At 41.1% G+C, this 14,426-nt stretch overlaps 1 protein-coding gene across 5 annotated transcripts in view; it reads left to right on the top strand.

The window, feature by feature from the left end:
* The window catches only part of ARID5B (AT-rich interaction domain 5B), a 121,954-nt gene that overhangs the window by 73,307 nt on the left and 34,221 nt on the right, over positions 1-14,426 (top strand). For 4 of the 5 annotated variants that reach the window (XM_061448753.1, XM_061448763.1, XM_061448741.1 and 1 more), the window contains one exon: positions 11,531-11,643. In XM_061448753.1, the coding sequence (XP_061304737.1) occupies positions 11,531-11,643 (113 nt within the window). Of the gene's footprint in view, positions 1-9,556; positions 10,045-11,530; positions 11,644-14,426 lie in introns of those variants that run through there. The other variant, XM_061448781.1, reaches the window with a different exon arrangement.

Raw genomic sequence — 14,426 nt, 5'->3', positions numbered from 1 at the left:
TCATACCTGCTGTTGTCATTCCTGAAATCAAGGTCTCAGGAAACCATCCATTTTATGCTTCTTGCATTCATTTCTGCCTGTTTAGATTCATTCACCATGTCCAGTTTTTACCAGTCAATTAGCCCCTCTCATCTGTCTGTCTACATGTGTACAGCTGGCTATGTATCTATTGTATTTCTGAGGTATGTAGGTCACGTCTCCATTGGGTACTGCTGACTCTGCTAGACAGCAATTTCACAAATGCTGGCTTTTACTGGAGAGAAAAAGAAACATTGCTAGGAAAGCCACCTTAAGATTTGCCTTTTATTTTCTAAAGCCCTCTAATGGGAAGTCTACCTTGGGTGTTCTGCTGAGTGTTGATGAGATAGGCTGACTTGCATGGGTTTGCTGGGCATTTTCACTTCTCACTGCCGTGTTTGCGCTGCTTTTCTCTTGGCTATTACATAATCTGTTTATGCCTGCTCAGTCTTTCCTCTCTTTTTTTCTTTTCTTCCTTTTTTTTTTTTTTTCTGTTGTTGTTTAGCCCAGGCTACTCTGGGAAGTCAGATGTGCACTTTTTGAGCATTGCTATGACTCTCCTAAAGAAACTGGAGCCCCTGTCCACTGGGTGCAGCTTCCCATGAGCTCTGCTTTGGGGGCAGAGGACTTTGAGGCTGGAGATTGAATGCAGATTTCTGAGGGCTGGGGAAACTTGATGAACCCATGTCTGATTCTCTGATGCTGCCCAAGCATGTGGTGTTTCATAATGAAATACGACAATTTCTTTGTTCAGGGCTTGAATGCTTCTTTCCCACTAGTGACAGAGCCAGTCATGCTGGCTTGGTCGTTTTCGATGCTTAACACAGGCTCAGCCTCAAAGATGTAAATAGCTCCAGTGAGGTCATCAGAGGTCTTTGCATGCTCCAGGTCTTTACAAGTTAGGCATGCACTTTGCTGAATCAAGGCTACAGCTCTTCATGTTCCTTGTCCTGCATAGCACAGTACTTTACTGTATTTGATCCTATACTCATGCAGTTTCTCACCAGAAGAACCACTGAGTCATCTAATCTGGTATGAACCCCAAGTAGTGGCTCATCGGCCAAAATTACCGGCAAATGCTTTCATCCAGTTCACCACCTTTTTTCTGCAGGAGAAGGGAAACAGCTGTTCAAGCAAAGACCACAGCCAGACAGCTGGACGCCTCCTCCGTGAAGCCAGCCAGGCTGCTGCAGCCGCACGCAGCAGCGAGGCAATCCAGCAGCAGCCTGGACCTGGCTCTCACTGTGACTGAGGCAGGATGTCCAGCTTCAGTCTGATACCTTAACAAAGACCCTCAAATGCATTTCTTGCATGCATTTCTTCCTGCACTGTGCACGCCAGCTTGTGTCTTGCTCAGGCTTTTCCTGAAAGCTGGTCATATGCATGCAGGTGTATATTGGCATTAGATCATTTATATGGACTGCAGTGTCTAGGCGTGCCTGGTTATGCCTCCTTGCTTCTGAGTACCAGCTTTTTCTCACCTTTGAGGCACTCAGATTACCTGGTGAAATCACTTCTCAGTCATTTTTGCTCACACTGAGCACAACTTGAGTTATTCAGACTTCCTCCTTGAAGGCAGACCTCCCTCTGGCCACAGCATCTTCCTATCAGGTGTAAGTTGAATTTCTAGTGTGGGGTGGCCTGTGAAGTGTCACCCTTGGCTTGGTGAGTGGTACCTGTAGTGCTTGCTCACAGATTTCACGCTGGAGTGTACAGCAGTGAAGAGTATTGTGTTTGCGTGGTCCATTTTTCCTTCCGATTACTCATTTGTATGACTCAGTGTTAGCATTGTGCCAGTCCTTTTGTCAGTGTGACTGTTACTGTCAGGGACCTTATATTTATTTCACTGACAAAAACGCTGAATACTAGCAAGACTAAGAGCAGCCTGTGTAGAATCCCACCAGAAATATTTTTCATTTGATAGAAATTCCTCACTGATGCCTGCTTTTAGCTCTGTCATTTAGCCAGTTCTTAATCCATTTAATATATGCTTGAATAAAATTATGTAATGCTCTTTTTTAATCAAAGTGTTATCTAGTATTAAATCAGCTGGCTTACTGAAATGCAGGTAAGTTCCATGCATGCGATTAGTTTCTCTAACCAGGCTTATAGTTCCTAAGTATAAAATAAGGGGCTTTGGTTTTCTTTTCTGTTGTTTTAAGATCTGGTTTCTGTAAAACCAAGTCAATTGACTGGCTTTAATTATATTCTTTTGCAGTCGTATCATCTGGCTTTTTTGCAAATATGGAACAAATATTTACCAAACACCTCTGCCTCTTCTTGAATCATTAATAACAATCCTGTCATCTGTAGCCAGAAATAGGCCTACACTGGATTTTTATTACTATTATTATTGTTTTAATTTGCTGTAAGGTCTGCTTGAATGTCATGTATTTGTCAGCCATACATTTTTCTCTGAAGTCTTCAGCTTCCCTTTTCAATTTGCCAGACTTCATAATTTCTAACACATGTATAGATTTTTGGGGAAAAAAAAACCAAACTTTTTCAATTTATTTTTAAAACCAAAATTAGTCAGCAGGACATAAAGAAGCCCAGATCAAGCTAAAAACTTCCAACCATGCTGAAATGAAGAAAACAAGACTCCAAGCTTCATCCTAAATCTTGTCCCCATCTTCCCTGGAAATTAAAAACATTCAATTTTGGCAGTATCGGCCAACCTGATATTTGTAATGCCTCTAACATTTCTGTTAAAATCAATGCTAGTCTGAACTGTAATCCATGAAAAATGCTACCTTTTTGTTTTTTTCCAGAGATTGTCTGGACAGGAGGGGGGTCAGAACAACAGTCTGCAGCAAGTCATGTGTCTCCACATTAATCCACACAAGGAAGTGTCTGTTTCACTTATTTCCAAATGAGGAATGTTTTCTTTAGAGAGGTAGCAAATTGATTTTCCCCACATGGAGCATGGGATATCTCATTTCCAAAACAAAACTTTAAGAAATGGCTTCACAAGTCCCCTCTTTCTCAGTGTGGGTTAGAAAGCAGTGTAGGTCGTTAGTGTTCCCTGCAAGACTGATTACTGCAGCGTTTCCAGGTCAGGTCTGGCATGTTCAATTCTAAAGAAAGCAATAAACAGCAGTTTGCACTTTTAGAAAAGTCTAGTGAAAATAATATTAATACTCAAATTACGGGCAGTTTGAGTAAGCAAGAGGTGTGTGTTTGTAGATAGGCTGTGTGACCTCCAGAGCTCAATGAGAGCTTCAGTTCTTGATAGGTGGTCATCACTGTCTTCCACCGGTGTGCTTAGGATCCTGTAGAGTTTCCCAAAATCAGCTGACGCTGTTGTTCCTAAACAAAAGTCTGGGTTTTTTTAGTGTAGTCTGATCTTTTGCTTTATTTTCCTGTTATTTCAATTTCTGATTCTTTGATATAATACTGGGTTGGTTGCAACTTGCTTCTCTCCACCAGCTCTGCTCAGTGTGCCTGCATGATAAATGCTCCAGGCCCTCTTTCTAGGACCCTGTTTCCAGGAGGCAGAAGCTTTTAAATAAACTTTGAGGGGTGCAAGAAAAATAAATGAAATGTAAGATCCTGAACTCAGGATGCAGAAAAGAGAACGTGGTGTAGGAGAGAAAACAAAGAGACGGAGACAGTGAGAAAATCAAGGAAGCAGCTGGGACTCCAGAGCAGTATGTGAGATTAACTAACCTTTGAACAGTTTTTGAGATGGTGCTTAAATATAGCAATATGCTTTGCTTAACTTTCAGATATTGCAGAATGCCAGAAGCCCCCTAGAGGGGTAAGTGTTAAAACCATTAAAACTGTTAACTTTCTATTCATTACATTTTAAAAGGTGCAACATGTAAGCATGTTTTCAGCCAAGAGCTAACTTTTGCTAGGCTGCTTTAGGGGTGTCCTCAGCAACCAGCTATTTGCCAGCTGCTAGCAGGCATGGTCACTTCATGGATTTTCTGGAGATCAGGGACCATTCTTCTCACCTTGATATTGTCAGGCACCTCCATATGCCACCTCCAGCTTCTGTTTGGCACCTGAATCATGAATAACTCTGTGATCTGACACATCCTGCCATTTCCACCTGCCTAAGAGGGAAAGTCTCCTAGTTTGCTGAGTATCTACTGATACTGGTTTTGGAGCTTAGGGCCAAGGATTCTGGTATCACAGCTTTTGTGCGTGTAAAAACCAGAAGGCATATGAAGGACTGGCACAGTGCAAAAGGATTCTATGAGGAGATGTTCTGAGAGGTGTCCTAAATCGAAGAGATAGTTTTGATGTATTTAGCAGGTGTGCTGCAGTTCCCCTCTTGCGAGCACACTTCTCTTCTGAATCCAGCACCACAGTACATCCCTGTTTATTAACTTCTTGCACCTTTCCAGTGCTCCACCTTTGTGGTTACCTCCCTCAGGTGCACTTGCAGCTGTCATGTTTGGAGTTCACCCTAAATGTAGACCCGCAACTTCCACTGGCCCTTCTTTGCTGATGGTCCTGGACATTTCCACAAGCTTGGCTGGGGGTTTTTGTGTTGTCATACTCTTGCAGTTGGCAAAAATGCTGTTGTTCCTTCCTTTTCCCTCATCTTTCCACAGGGCAGAAACATGGTCACAAAAACAACAGGCAGCCAAAATCTGATTGACAGTGTAAGTTGTAAGTGCATTAGCAATGCTGGGCAGCTATCTGGGTACATTCCTCAGTGAAATATGACAATAGCTGTCCTTTTCGTTTTCTTTTCCTCTTTACCTTTTTTGTCTCACTTTCTAAGTGTTTCTGAAAAACTGGAGTACCAGCAAGCCAGGACCAGAAGTCCTATCAGGAAATAGTTACACAGATCAGAGAGGCCTGGAAAAGGCAAGAAATTTGATCATGGGCATAACAGTTGCTTAGATGTTGTCTAAAGTAAGTAATGTGGAGTGAACAAGAAAAAGGTACATATTTGAGTCATGAGTACAGTACTGTTTGCTTACATGGTTTGTTGAGCAGCCACCAAGATCCAAGGTTATTTTGGACTCAGCATGAGTAAGTGATCCAGGTACGACAAATGAGGTAATGCATTCCAGGCTCATTAAAATCGCTTGGCTACAGCACTGATTTTGACAAAGTGCCAACATAGCTTGACCTCAGCTGTGTGAAGGCCACTATTTTTTTAACACCCTCCCTATAACAACACATCTTTTACATCAGCCTAAATATGTGCATCTAGAGAACACTGTTACGGGGATGGTTGAACTCATTGGACTTCTGGTGATAATCAGAGTCCTAAAAAAAAATAGTTCTACTGTAACTAACGTGCTAAAGGGAGGTACCCCAAAACCACAACCATTGTCTCTTGACTTACTTATGCACCTAGCAGTGGCAGTGTGTACACAGTACATTGAATTCTTGGCATGGACATAGCTCAAGTGGGGCTGACTTGATCACAGGGAGATGGTAAACCCAGCAATCACTTCCCCTTCCTGGGACTACAGGTAAAGAAGGTGGCTGGTTGAGGTGCTGTCTTCTTGTGGCCGCCTACACTTTTCAGTCATATGTAGTGTTCAGTCATGGCAGACCTCGGCAGCTCCCATTCTTTGGTATGTCTCTTTCCCCTGCGTAGAACTTACATCATTTGGTTTAACTCAGAGCTGGGAGTTGTACTAGGCAGTGAGGCTTGGAAATGCTCCTGTTTCCCATGTCCAGATGAGCAGACAACTTCCCTGAAAGCAGAACAGCTGATGGCGGTGAAAGTTGAGCAGCATTAGAGCAGTGGCCTTTAGAATTTTCTGAACAGCTCTCTCCTTCCTCACCTTTTGTCCCTTTCCCGATCACGTACAGTATTCTGTTGCGTGCACAGGCTGATGAGAGTGCTGGAGGGGAAGATGTGATTTTTGAGCAATGTTACTGTTTCATGGCTTCATAAACAGAGAAGACCTCTAGCTTCAAGAAAACACCTAGCTGGTCTGAGCAGCATTAACCTTGAGCACCTCTCTTTTCTGTGTGGCTCTCTTGCTTTGTGGGTCAGAACCTGATACTGAGCTTATCTCCAAGACCTGGTCTGTAACTATCTGCTGCAAGTGCCTTTGGATTCTCCTTGTTCAATTGTGGTGGTTCGCAGGCAACTTTTAAGAACAGGCTTTGGGCTTCAGGATCATCAGGTCAGCTTCTTCGTGGGGCACATTTTAGTCAGCAGAGATTTGCCAGTCTGTATCTAGAGGCTCTGGGCTGCACGTAACACAGGGTTTGCATTTAACCTCTCAGGTGTGACGGTTTGTAGTCACATGTAGGGCATTGCTGGTGTTGGGGCACTTGAGAGCTTAGCCACAATTGGGAGAGGAGGGTGCAAGATACAAGTTTCCATCTAGGAAGAAGAGTGATTAAACCTGAATTTCAGATGTTTGAGGTTAGTTACATTACATCAGGGGCTAAATGCTTTTGGTTTTGTTAAAGGCAAGTGTGCACGTGAGGATTTGCACAGAAGAAGTGGCAGTGGCAGCTTCTGCGTTTTACCTTCCCTTTCACTCCCTACTCATGAAGACCATGGCTGAGTGCTCCTCCTTTTGCTCTCCTGCGGGCCAGCAAAAGTTGCTTCCCCTACCTAAACACAAAAAGCTGAGGGCAGTACTACTTCTCTCCCTTTCACCCCAGAGCCACATGCAGGAGAGAGAACAGCTGGCCAGGAGGATCATGGCTGCCTCCTCCTGCACCCTACTGACATCGCACACTGGAGACTGGCACAAGTCGGGTGGCTGACTGTGGCCTCTCCCACTATGTGGCACAGGAGGAGCGGGCTGGGGGCACATCTCCTGCCTCTCCCCTCTCTGGCTCCCCATCTTCCTCTCTCACTTCACTGGCAGGGTCACAAGCTGTTCCCAGTTTTTTTCTCCCCAGTTTCCTCGTGTCCCACTCAGTCATGAGTTAACATTTCATGGTCTTCTGAGAAATACTCATCCCTTATGTTGAATGGCAAGCATCAATCTCTGTGTGATTTTCAATGAGTACCTATTTCCAGACAACACCGAGGGGCCCTTTCAAACACGGAGGGGAAGAAAACATTCTTGTCTCTGGATGTATTCCTATAAATAATTTTCTTTTCCTTGAGAATTTACAACCAAGATGGCAATAAGATATATTCCACAATGGAAAGAGTTGTTAAGATACGGTTGTCGTCATGGCTTGTGTAACTGTTCATGATACTCATGACATACTCATTTCACATGCTTTCCCTAATAGGGAGCACAAGACTTTTGCCACCAAGTAGTAGTCAGCTGAACAACGAAGTCCACACCACATGCGTATTAGTTAGTAATCACACCTTTTGATCTTTATGGTTACAGATGCTTGTGCTTGCATTAGATCTTTGTTCATCTTGGATTCTTGCTTGATTCCTTGTGAAACCTGTGTTACAGCCTCAGCATCCTCTGCCGTGCTGGGCAGCATTGCAAACAGTGGTGGTTGCATGGCAGAGACAGCCAGGTTGGTGGGCTCTGAGGGGCAGGTTGGTTTAAATGCCGCCAGCTGGATCTGCTGCTCAGAGAAACAAGGAATCAACACTCTGATATAGAACTGGCATCCAAGAAGTGCTGAAATTGTCCCTTTGAACTTAAAGGTAGCCGGCACAACGAGGATATATACGAGAAAGATAACCAGCTCAAGGTGGGAAGTGTGCCCTTGTGCTCCTCCACCTTTCCAAACAGGGGATCTAGCTTGTGCTGTGAACGTTTTGCAGCAGGCTGTGTTTTACTTGGTCATACGTGAAATGTTTGCCAGGTTGGCAGGTAAAGTGGCTTTCCCTGCTGGGCTCTATAGCTATTGCACCTACAGATTTTGCAGGGAAGATAATTTTTTGTGTGTTGTTGCCATTTTCCAAATGAACTTGCCCTTTGTGATGACTAGCGAACTTGGGATGAGCTGTAATCTGGAGAAGAGGCTCCTTGAGTCAGCAAAGCACAGGGTTGTGTGGGTTTCAAGTGGATGAACATCCTTTTGCTTCTGGAAGCCTGAACTTGGAGATTTAGGCCATTTGTATTGTACCAGATGTATGTCTCTGTTGACAGCCCTTCTTTCCCTGCCTTCCTTGAGCATCAGCAGCTCTGCTCTCTGAGAGCATTGTCACCTGCTGATTGCAGGCACGGGGGTGTTCTGGTTTGCATCCCAAACCTCAAGCATACGGAGCACCTATGCTGTGTTAATATCAGTCCTTTGAACCACACCAAAGTAGAGGCAAAAAAAGTTCCCAGCAACCAGTCAAGCAACCAAATGTCCCAGTAGACATTTTAGTAGCTTATTTTCCTCTTTCAGGTACGTCAGGAAGCAAAGAAAAAGAAGGGAAGGGGGAAAAGCCACACAAATTCGCAAAAGCAAACATCTTGTCAAATGCACAGGAAAGAAAGTATTTAAACTGGTACTACATCATATCTCTAATACTGCTGTTTCAGGCATTTAGACTAAAGAGGTGGCAAATGAATGCAAACTTTTTCCTATATGCATTTGTCCCATTTTTACTTTAATTTGCTTTGCTTATGTTCACACCTTCTGGGAATGTACAAGTTATCAGGTCTCACTGCCACAAATGCTTTCAGAAAATGAATTTGAAAGCCATATGCCCAAACATGTGAAGAAATGAAATTGTTTCACATACTCTCAGGTAGTCATGCCAGAAGTTCTTCTCTACCAGAAAGCCGAGGAAAACATGTGGTATTCACTTAGCTGTCCAGTACATACTGAACATCCGGTATCATCAGGAAAACAGTCTGGGACTAAGCCACAACATGTTTAAATTACTTTAAAATAATTATGAATAACGAATTCAAGAAATCTACAGTGCGCTCATGAGTATGTCATAAATGAAACAAAACCTGAAAAAAATTAAAACAAGTATGTGACGTGTAAATTATTTCTTCTGTCCTAGTCATATTTCCTATTTCAAGAGCATGAAATGGATATAGCTGAAATACAAATAATCTTTGAATAATGCATTTATTCATAATGATTTAGGAAGCCGATATTAATGGCTTTGTTTCAAGTGTGACTGGAACTATTTCAAATGTTTTCTTTTCTTCAAATGATTTATGGAGTAGATACTAGAGAGAAGGACCTTCTCTTCTGGTATTAATTCCTGTTGCTACTTTCTTGTTAATTATGTGTCTGATCTGGAATGGCTTAAAGTGATTTACTGTGGGATGTGTAGGATGGTCTTCGTGTGTGCTGCAGGCAGACCTTCCCTGCTGCAGCTCCTGAGGCACGGGGAGAATACAAATACCCCATTTCATAGTGGGTTTGTGCCAGTTCTGCCTTGGAACCCTCCAATTCAAACAGTGTTGATATGCAAGCTCAATATACCTGGAATTTAGAAACAAATGCCTTCTTGCTTTTAAAGCTTTTAGCAAAATACTAGGAGTGCTTTATCGTATGATACAAACTACAGAGTACAGTGCCAAAACTCAGGATAACAAGTATGTTTGGAAAACATTAAGCCTTGAACTAGTTTATTTATTAAGAAGAAAGAAAAAGTAATTCACATGCAAGTATATTTGATCCTAGCTGAACCACATCCCCCTCCAGCCACTGATTGGACTGGGCTGGGGGATCCGTTCATTCAAAGGTTAATGTTTTAATGTGTGTGCCAGAGAGTAATAAACGGAGTGAACATTGCTGTTTTCTTATTTTTAAGGAAGGTGTGACTGCTGGGGCTAACCATGGTTTGGGATCTGTCCATCCCTTCCAGGTCATGTGGAAAACAAAGTAGGCATCAGGAAGACATCAAAGACAGAGGGATGAACCGGGTTTATAAATACAGGAGGGTGGCGTGGCTGGGGCTGGCAGTCTGGCAGCCGGCACTGGAGTCCTCTGAGTTCATCCCACGCTCCCGCCGAGTCGCTCATCTCTGTTTATATGAGTAATGGAGCAGCTGGGGGAGGGGATTTGTAAGCACAGAGCAAATACTCTTAGTGTTCATTTTGTGTAAGACTGACATCCACACCAAGTCAAGACTTCCAGCGACGTAGTGTGCAGTCACATGCTATAGCATTCATGAGTACAGATATAAATCAGGCAGATGTTTGTCGACTGGAATGGGTAATAATTTCTTTCTCTCTTTGTTTGATTTTGCATGTTAGCCTCAGATGACAATTTAAGAATTGCTTTCTGCCGTACTTTTCAATAAGCAGAATGTGCTTCACTGGAGATGGAGATATTTCTGTAGGGAGATAAACATATTTTTATATAGACACAATTATGGACTTACACACATATGCACATGCATATATATATATATATATTTAATTTTTTTACCGTGTGCCAGTGCTGGGGGAAGAAAAAGGACATCTCTTTTGGTTTTAAAGCCATGGCTTTTCCTCTGAACAGACCAAATATGACACTGTTACTCAAACTATAAGATCAAATTAGCACCCTTTATTGTGTTTGCAAACTAATTAAAATGTAAAATGTCGTGAAACCACTGACTTACTGTGTGACAAATGTAAGATTAGAAACAATTAGAAGGCACTCAAGAGGTTTGTGGTGTTTAGATTTCTGACATTGTTCTAATCATCCCTTTAAGTAATGAAAACAATGGTTACCTAGAAATTAAAGGTTTAAAGTAAATTATGTTCTTCGGTACAGTCATTAGTTAATGATTGTTTATCATTTTAAATGTTGCTATAGTAGTCTGAGGCTGATTTTTAAATCTGAAAGCAGGCAGGACACGTAATAATGAGCAAACATCTGCTTCATCTGTTATTTCTACATGTGAACATAATTTATATTGTAATATCACTATGGAAGGATGAGTCTGATATTTTTGATGATGATCCATATCCCATTCTATGTATGGCTCAGAGCTGTTAGGATTTAGTCACTGTGTTATTTCAGAACTGTTTTATCTTAAGAATTGGACAAAGCTGAAAGTGATTCATGTTAATTTATATGTGTGGTATGTAACCCTTATGAAACAATCAATCACTTATTTCAGTACTTGTCAACTTCCAGAACTGTTGTTAAGGGGCTTTTTTGATCCATTTCAGGACTCAAGGGTAATTTTAAAATTTTTTTTTTTTTTTACTTTTTTTAGAACTTTGACAAGAATGACAGGATATATAAACATTTCTTGGAGCTGTAAGGAATTTCAACATTTCAGAACATTTACAAAACCAGATGTTTCCCAAAGTTGGAAATTTTAGTTAGTACTATTATTTGAAGATAAGAAATAATAAAAGCAGAAGGCTGATTAATGCAAAGTTATCTATTAATATTCTGGGTTATTCTTTTTTGTACCATGGAGAAATATTTGTGCTTTTTATCTGATTCCTTCGGAGACCAGTGTTTGACTTTATATTAATTAGCTGTGTGAGAGTTGAATAGATTAGCCTTGAGGTATATTCTATAGGAACATATAGTGTGTCAAGATGTAACTCATGGAGGACAGGAATCTTGTAATAAGTATTTACTGTAGACAGATGTGTACATTTCTGTGATGATTGTAGTGGAATTATTTATTGTGCTTTCAGCTGTTTAAAATCTAGTATAAGACAATGTGCTCAAATTGTTCTCCATTAATTTTCAGCACCAAATCTTAAAGGCAGACCACGCAAAAAGAAGCCTTGCCCACAGAGAAGAGATTCATTAAATGGCATTAAGGATTCCAACAATAATTCTGAAAGCAAAGCTGTTGCCAAGGTAAATCACTTAATAATGCTCTTTTCAGCACACTCTTCTTTTTTAGGTACAGCCCTGCCTTTGTTTCCCAGCATGCTGTTTCAAATTTAGAATGTAACTTATTTTCTTCGGGGGATAAATGTAATTTTTTTTCAGTAGTTTTATTCTTTACTTTAAATCATGTCTGTGTTCAAAGTAACCAGCAGCTATAATCACCTAACAACCTACTGCTATCAGCTTGTTGGTAACTGGTAGTGCTTAAGCTTTCTTGGCATCTAGTGTTAGTTTTCACATTCTGTGACACACAAACATAGTTTGTGACAGTATCTTTGAATTAAAAATAAACCTGGGAGCAGCTCACGCTCTTACAATGTACTTCTAAATATAAATTTGACGATAAACAGGCTGTGAAACAAGAGCCACTTCAGTAATGGTTTCTAAGAAGCACACACAAATGACATTACTCTGATGTTACGATCTCAACCTTTTTAAATTAGATTAGGAAAAAAAAAAAGATAAAGGAATTCAGTACAAAAGCTTTAAAAAAAAAATTTTAGCCATTTCTTTAATACTTAGTGAGCTGTGTGTTCCAGGGTTTGTTGAATAGTGCATGCTTTTACAGAGTCTTCTGTATGTGCTGCAGTGCTTAGCCCGTGTTGAAAGTAAAAATTGGATCATTGATTTGTGTTTATAGGCTTAATCATTCAGATATTTATGGGTTTGTATCTTTTCCTTAAAATATTTTAAAATGGAGTTTCTGTAGTGTAATTTACATCCTATTTTCTATGTTGTCTAAGTGGCTTTAAATAGGAATTTGGTTTCCTCTTTTAAAAAAAATCAGCAGCACAAATGGCTCCTTTCAAGATGATTTAATTTGAAACTCTAAGATGCAAAGATGGAAAATTAGTTAGGGCAATACTTACAGATTTTTATCTGAGGCAGAACTTTGTCAGTGTGATACTTTTGAGCTAAACAGCTGAATAGGTTTGCATAGGCTGAATTTTTAGGTAAACTCCTCCCAAATCCATTGTTTCAATAAATTAGATAGATATGTATCTGAAAAATGCCTCCATTGTTGTGACCATCTCTTAAGGAAATACAGTGGATCTATAGATCCATTTGCCTTGGTATTGTTGTACGCAGTGAATGTCCTGGGAGATTAGTAGGTTAAAGAGGTCAAGTGGAAGTGTTCTGCTCTCCGTTTCTCATAGGAAGGCAAATTAAATTCCACCTCCTCCTCCTCTCTAGGAGTTCAGTTAAAATTGTGCCTTCTGTTGATGACGATGAAAGAGGCTGAAGTTCATGATGAAGCTGTGCCCTTAAGTCACTGTTTCTCTTCTTTTTGTGCCCTATTGTGCTCAGTTGGAGTCTGTACTATCATATTAAACAGGCATGGTAAAAGGCTATGGAGCCTGGTGTGTTGAGTTGCAGGGTTCTGCCAGATACTATAGAGTTTGCCTGAATGTTTTTGCTCTGTGGAAGAACATGCAAAATCTGTGGTGTGAAAATGTCTCAATTTGCCTCAATTTGTCTTTCCCCCAAGCGGTTTTTCATGTTAAAATACTACCAGCAAGCTGCAGCCTGGACTGTGTTGTCAAAGCACCCCAGACTGTAGCACAAGTAGTTCTGCCTATTCTGCACCTGATATATAGGTATTAGATAATTAAAAACAACAGTAACACTTCCTACCAAATTGTTTATCCATTCTGTTTATATTTGGGTTCACACTGCAAGTCAAATGGGAGGATATTTCAGATTAGAAGTAATTCCACCTATTTATCTAGTCATACTGTGCTCATCATTGTGCAGATATTAATAGCATTAATTATCTTGGCCAGCTTAATTTCATTATAAATAATAGACATGTTCATGATATAATGTCCTTGCATGTAGTCACACTGACTTCACTGTGGTTCTTCACATCAATCTGTGTCTCAGGCCTTTGGATATACTTAATAAGGGGAGGACAGTGAATCATAAAACATCTACAACAGACGCACTGCACTTCATACAAAACCTGCCTGTTGATTTCTGTGGAAGAAGAAGTGCATTTGGGAAAGGGAAGGGAATGGAGACTCACCTACTGTCTTCTTACTGTTGGGAACTGCTGGGATATTGAGTCATCATGTTGGACTTCACCATCAGTTTTTCTCCACTGACTTGTGCTGACAGTAGGTCTGTGGAGAGCATGTTTGAACACTGCTAGTGTAAATGGTCAAATCCACTTGTGTCAGATGCTGAAGCATTTGGCAGTGGTCCTGGCTGTATTCCTGTTCCAGATAAAATCCCTTTTGATAAGAATTTGTGCTGCTTTCATCCTTGGATATTGACAGCCAGTGTCTGACAACAGCGTCATTTCTCATGTGGCAGGGCAACGGCTCTGATGGAGGTGCAGTGGCTGTACAGTTTGGGTCAGAAAATGCAAAAAAGAGCACTCTGAAGACTGTGGGTTTGAGCCTGTCAAGACTAATGCAAGCAACATGACTGTAATGACTTGCTGGATTTCATGTTCTCAGCTGCCAATGACTAGAAAGCTTTATATCTTTTTACAACTTCATTCTCATTAGGCATGCTTACCTGACACAGAAGAATGGTTGAGTAGGAACAGCTATGAGTAAATTCCAATGTAGGTGGCTTGTTAAAAATAGAGTGATAGCGGGACAGACAATGTGGTTCTGGATATGCAGGTGCTGCCAGGGAAAGTGGATCTGTCTTGTACCACTTACTGCTTTTTATGTTCTTGCTGGTCACTGCATCCATTTTAATGCCTCCTGGGGAAGATCCCAGGGGAGATCCCTGCCAGA

This window comes from Pezoporus flaviventris, unplaced genomic scaffold (assembly GCF_033815535.1).
Source record: "Pezoporus flaviventris isolate CSIRO_AGI_PZ_B2104156 unplaced genomic scaffold, CSIRO_AGI_Pfla_v1 ptg000001l, whole genome shotgun sequence".
Taxonomy (NCBI): Eukaryota; Metazoa; Chordata; class Aves; order Psittaciformes; family Psittacidae; genus Pezoporus; species Pezoporus flaviventris.
Note: the sequence above shows the minus strand (reverse complement) of the source record. Positions and strands in the feature narration are given on the sequence as shown.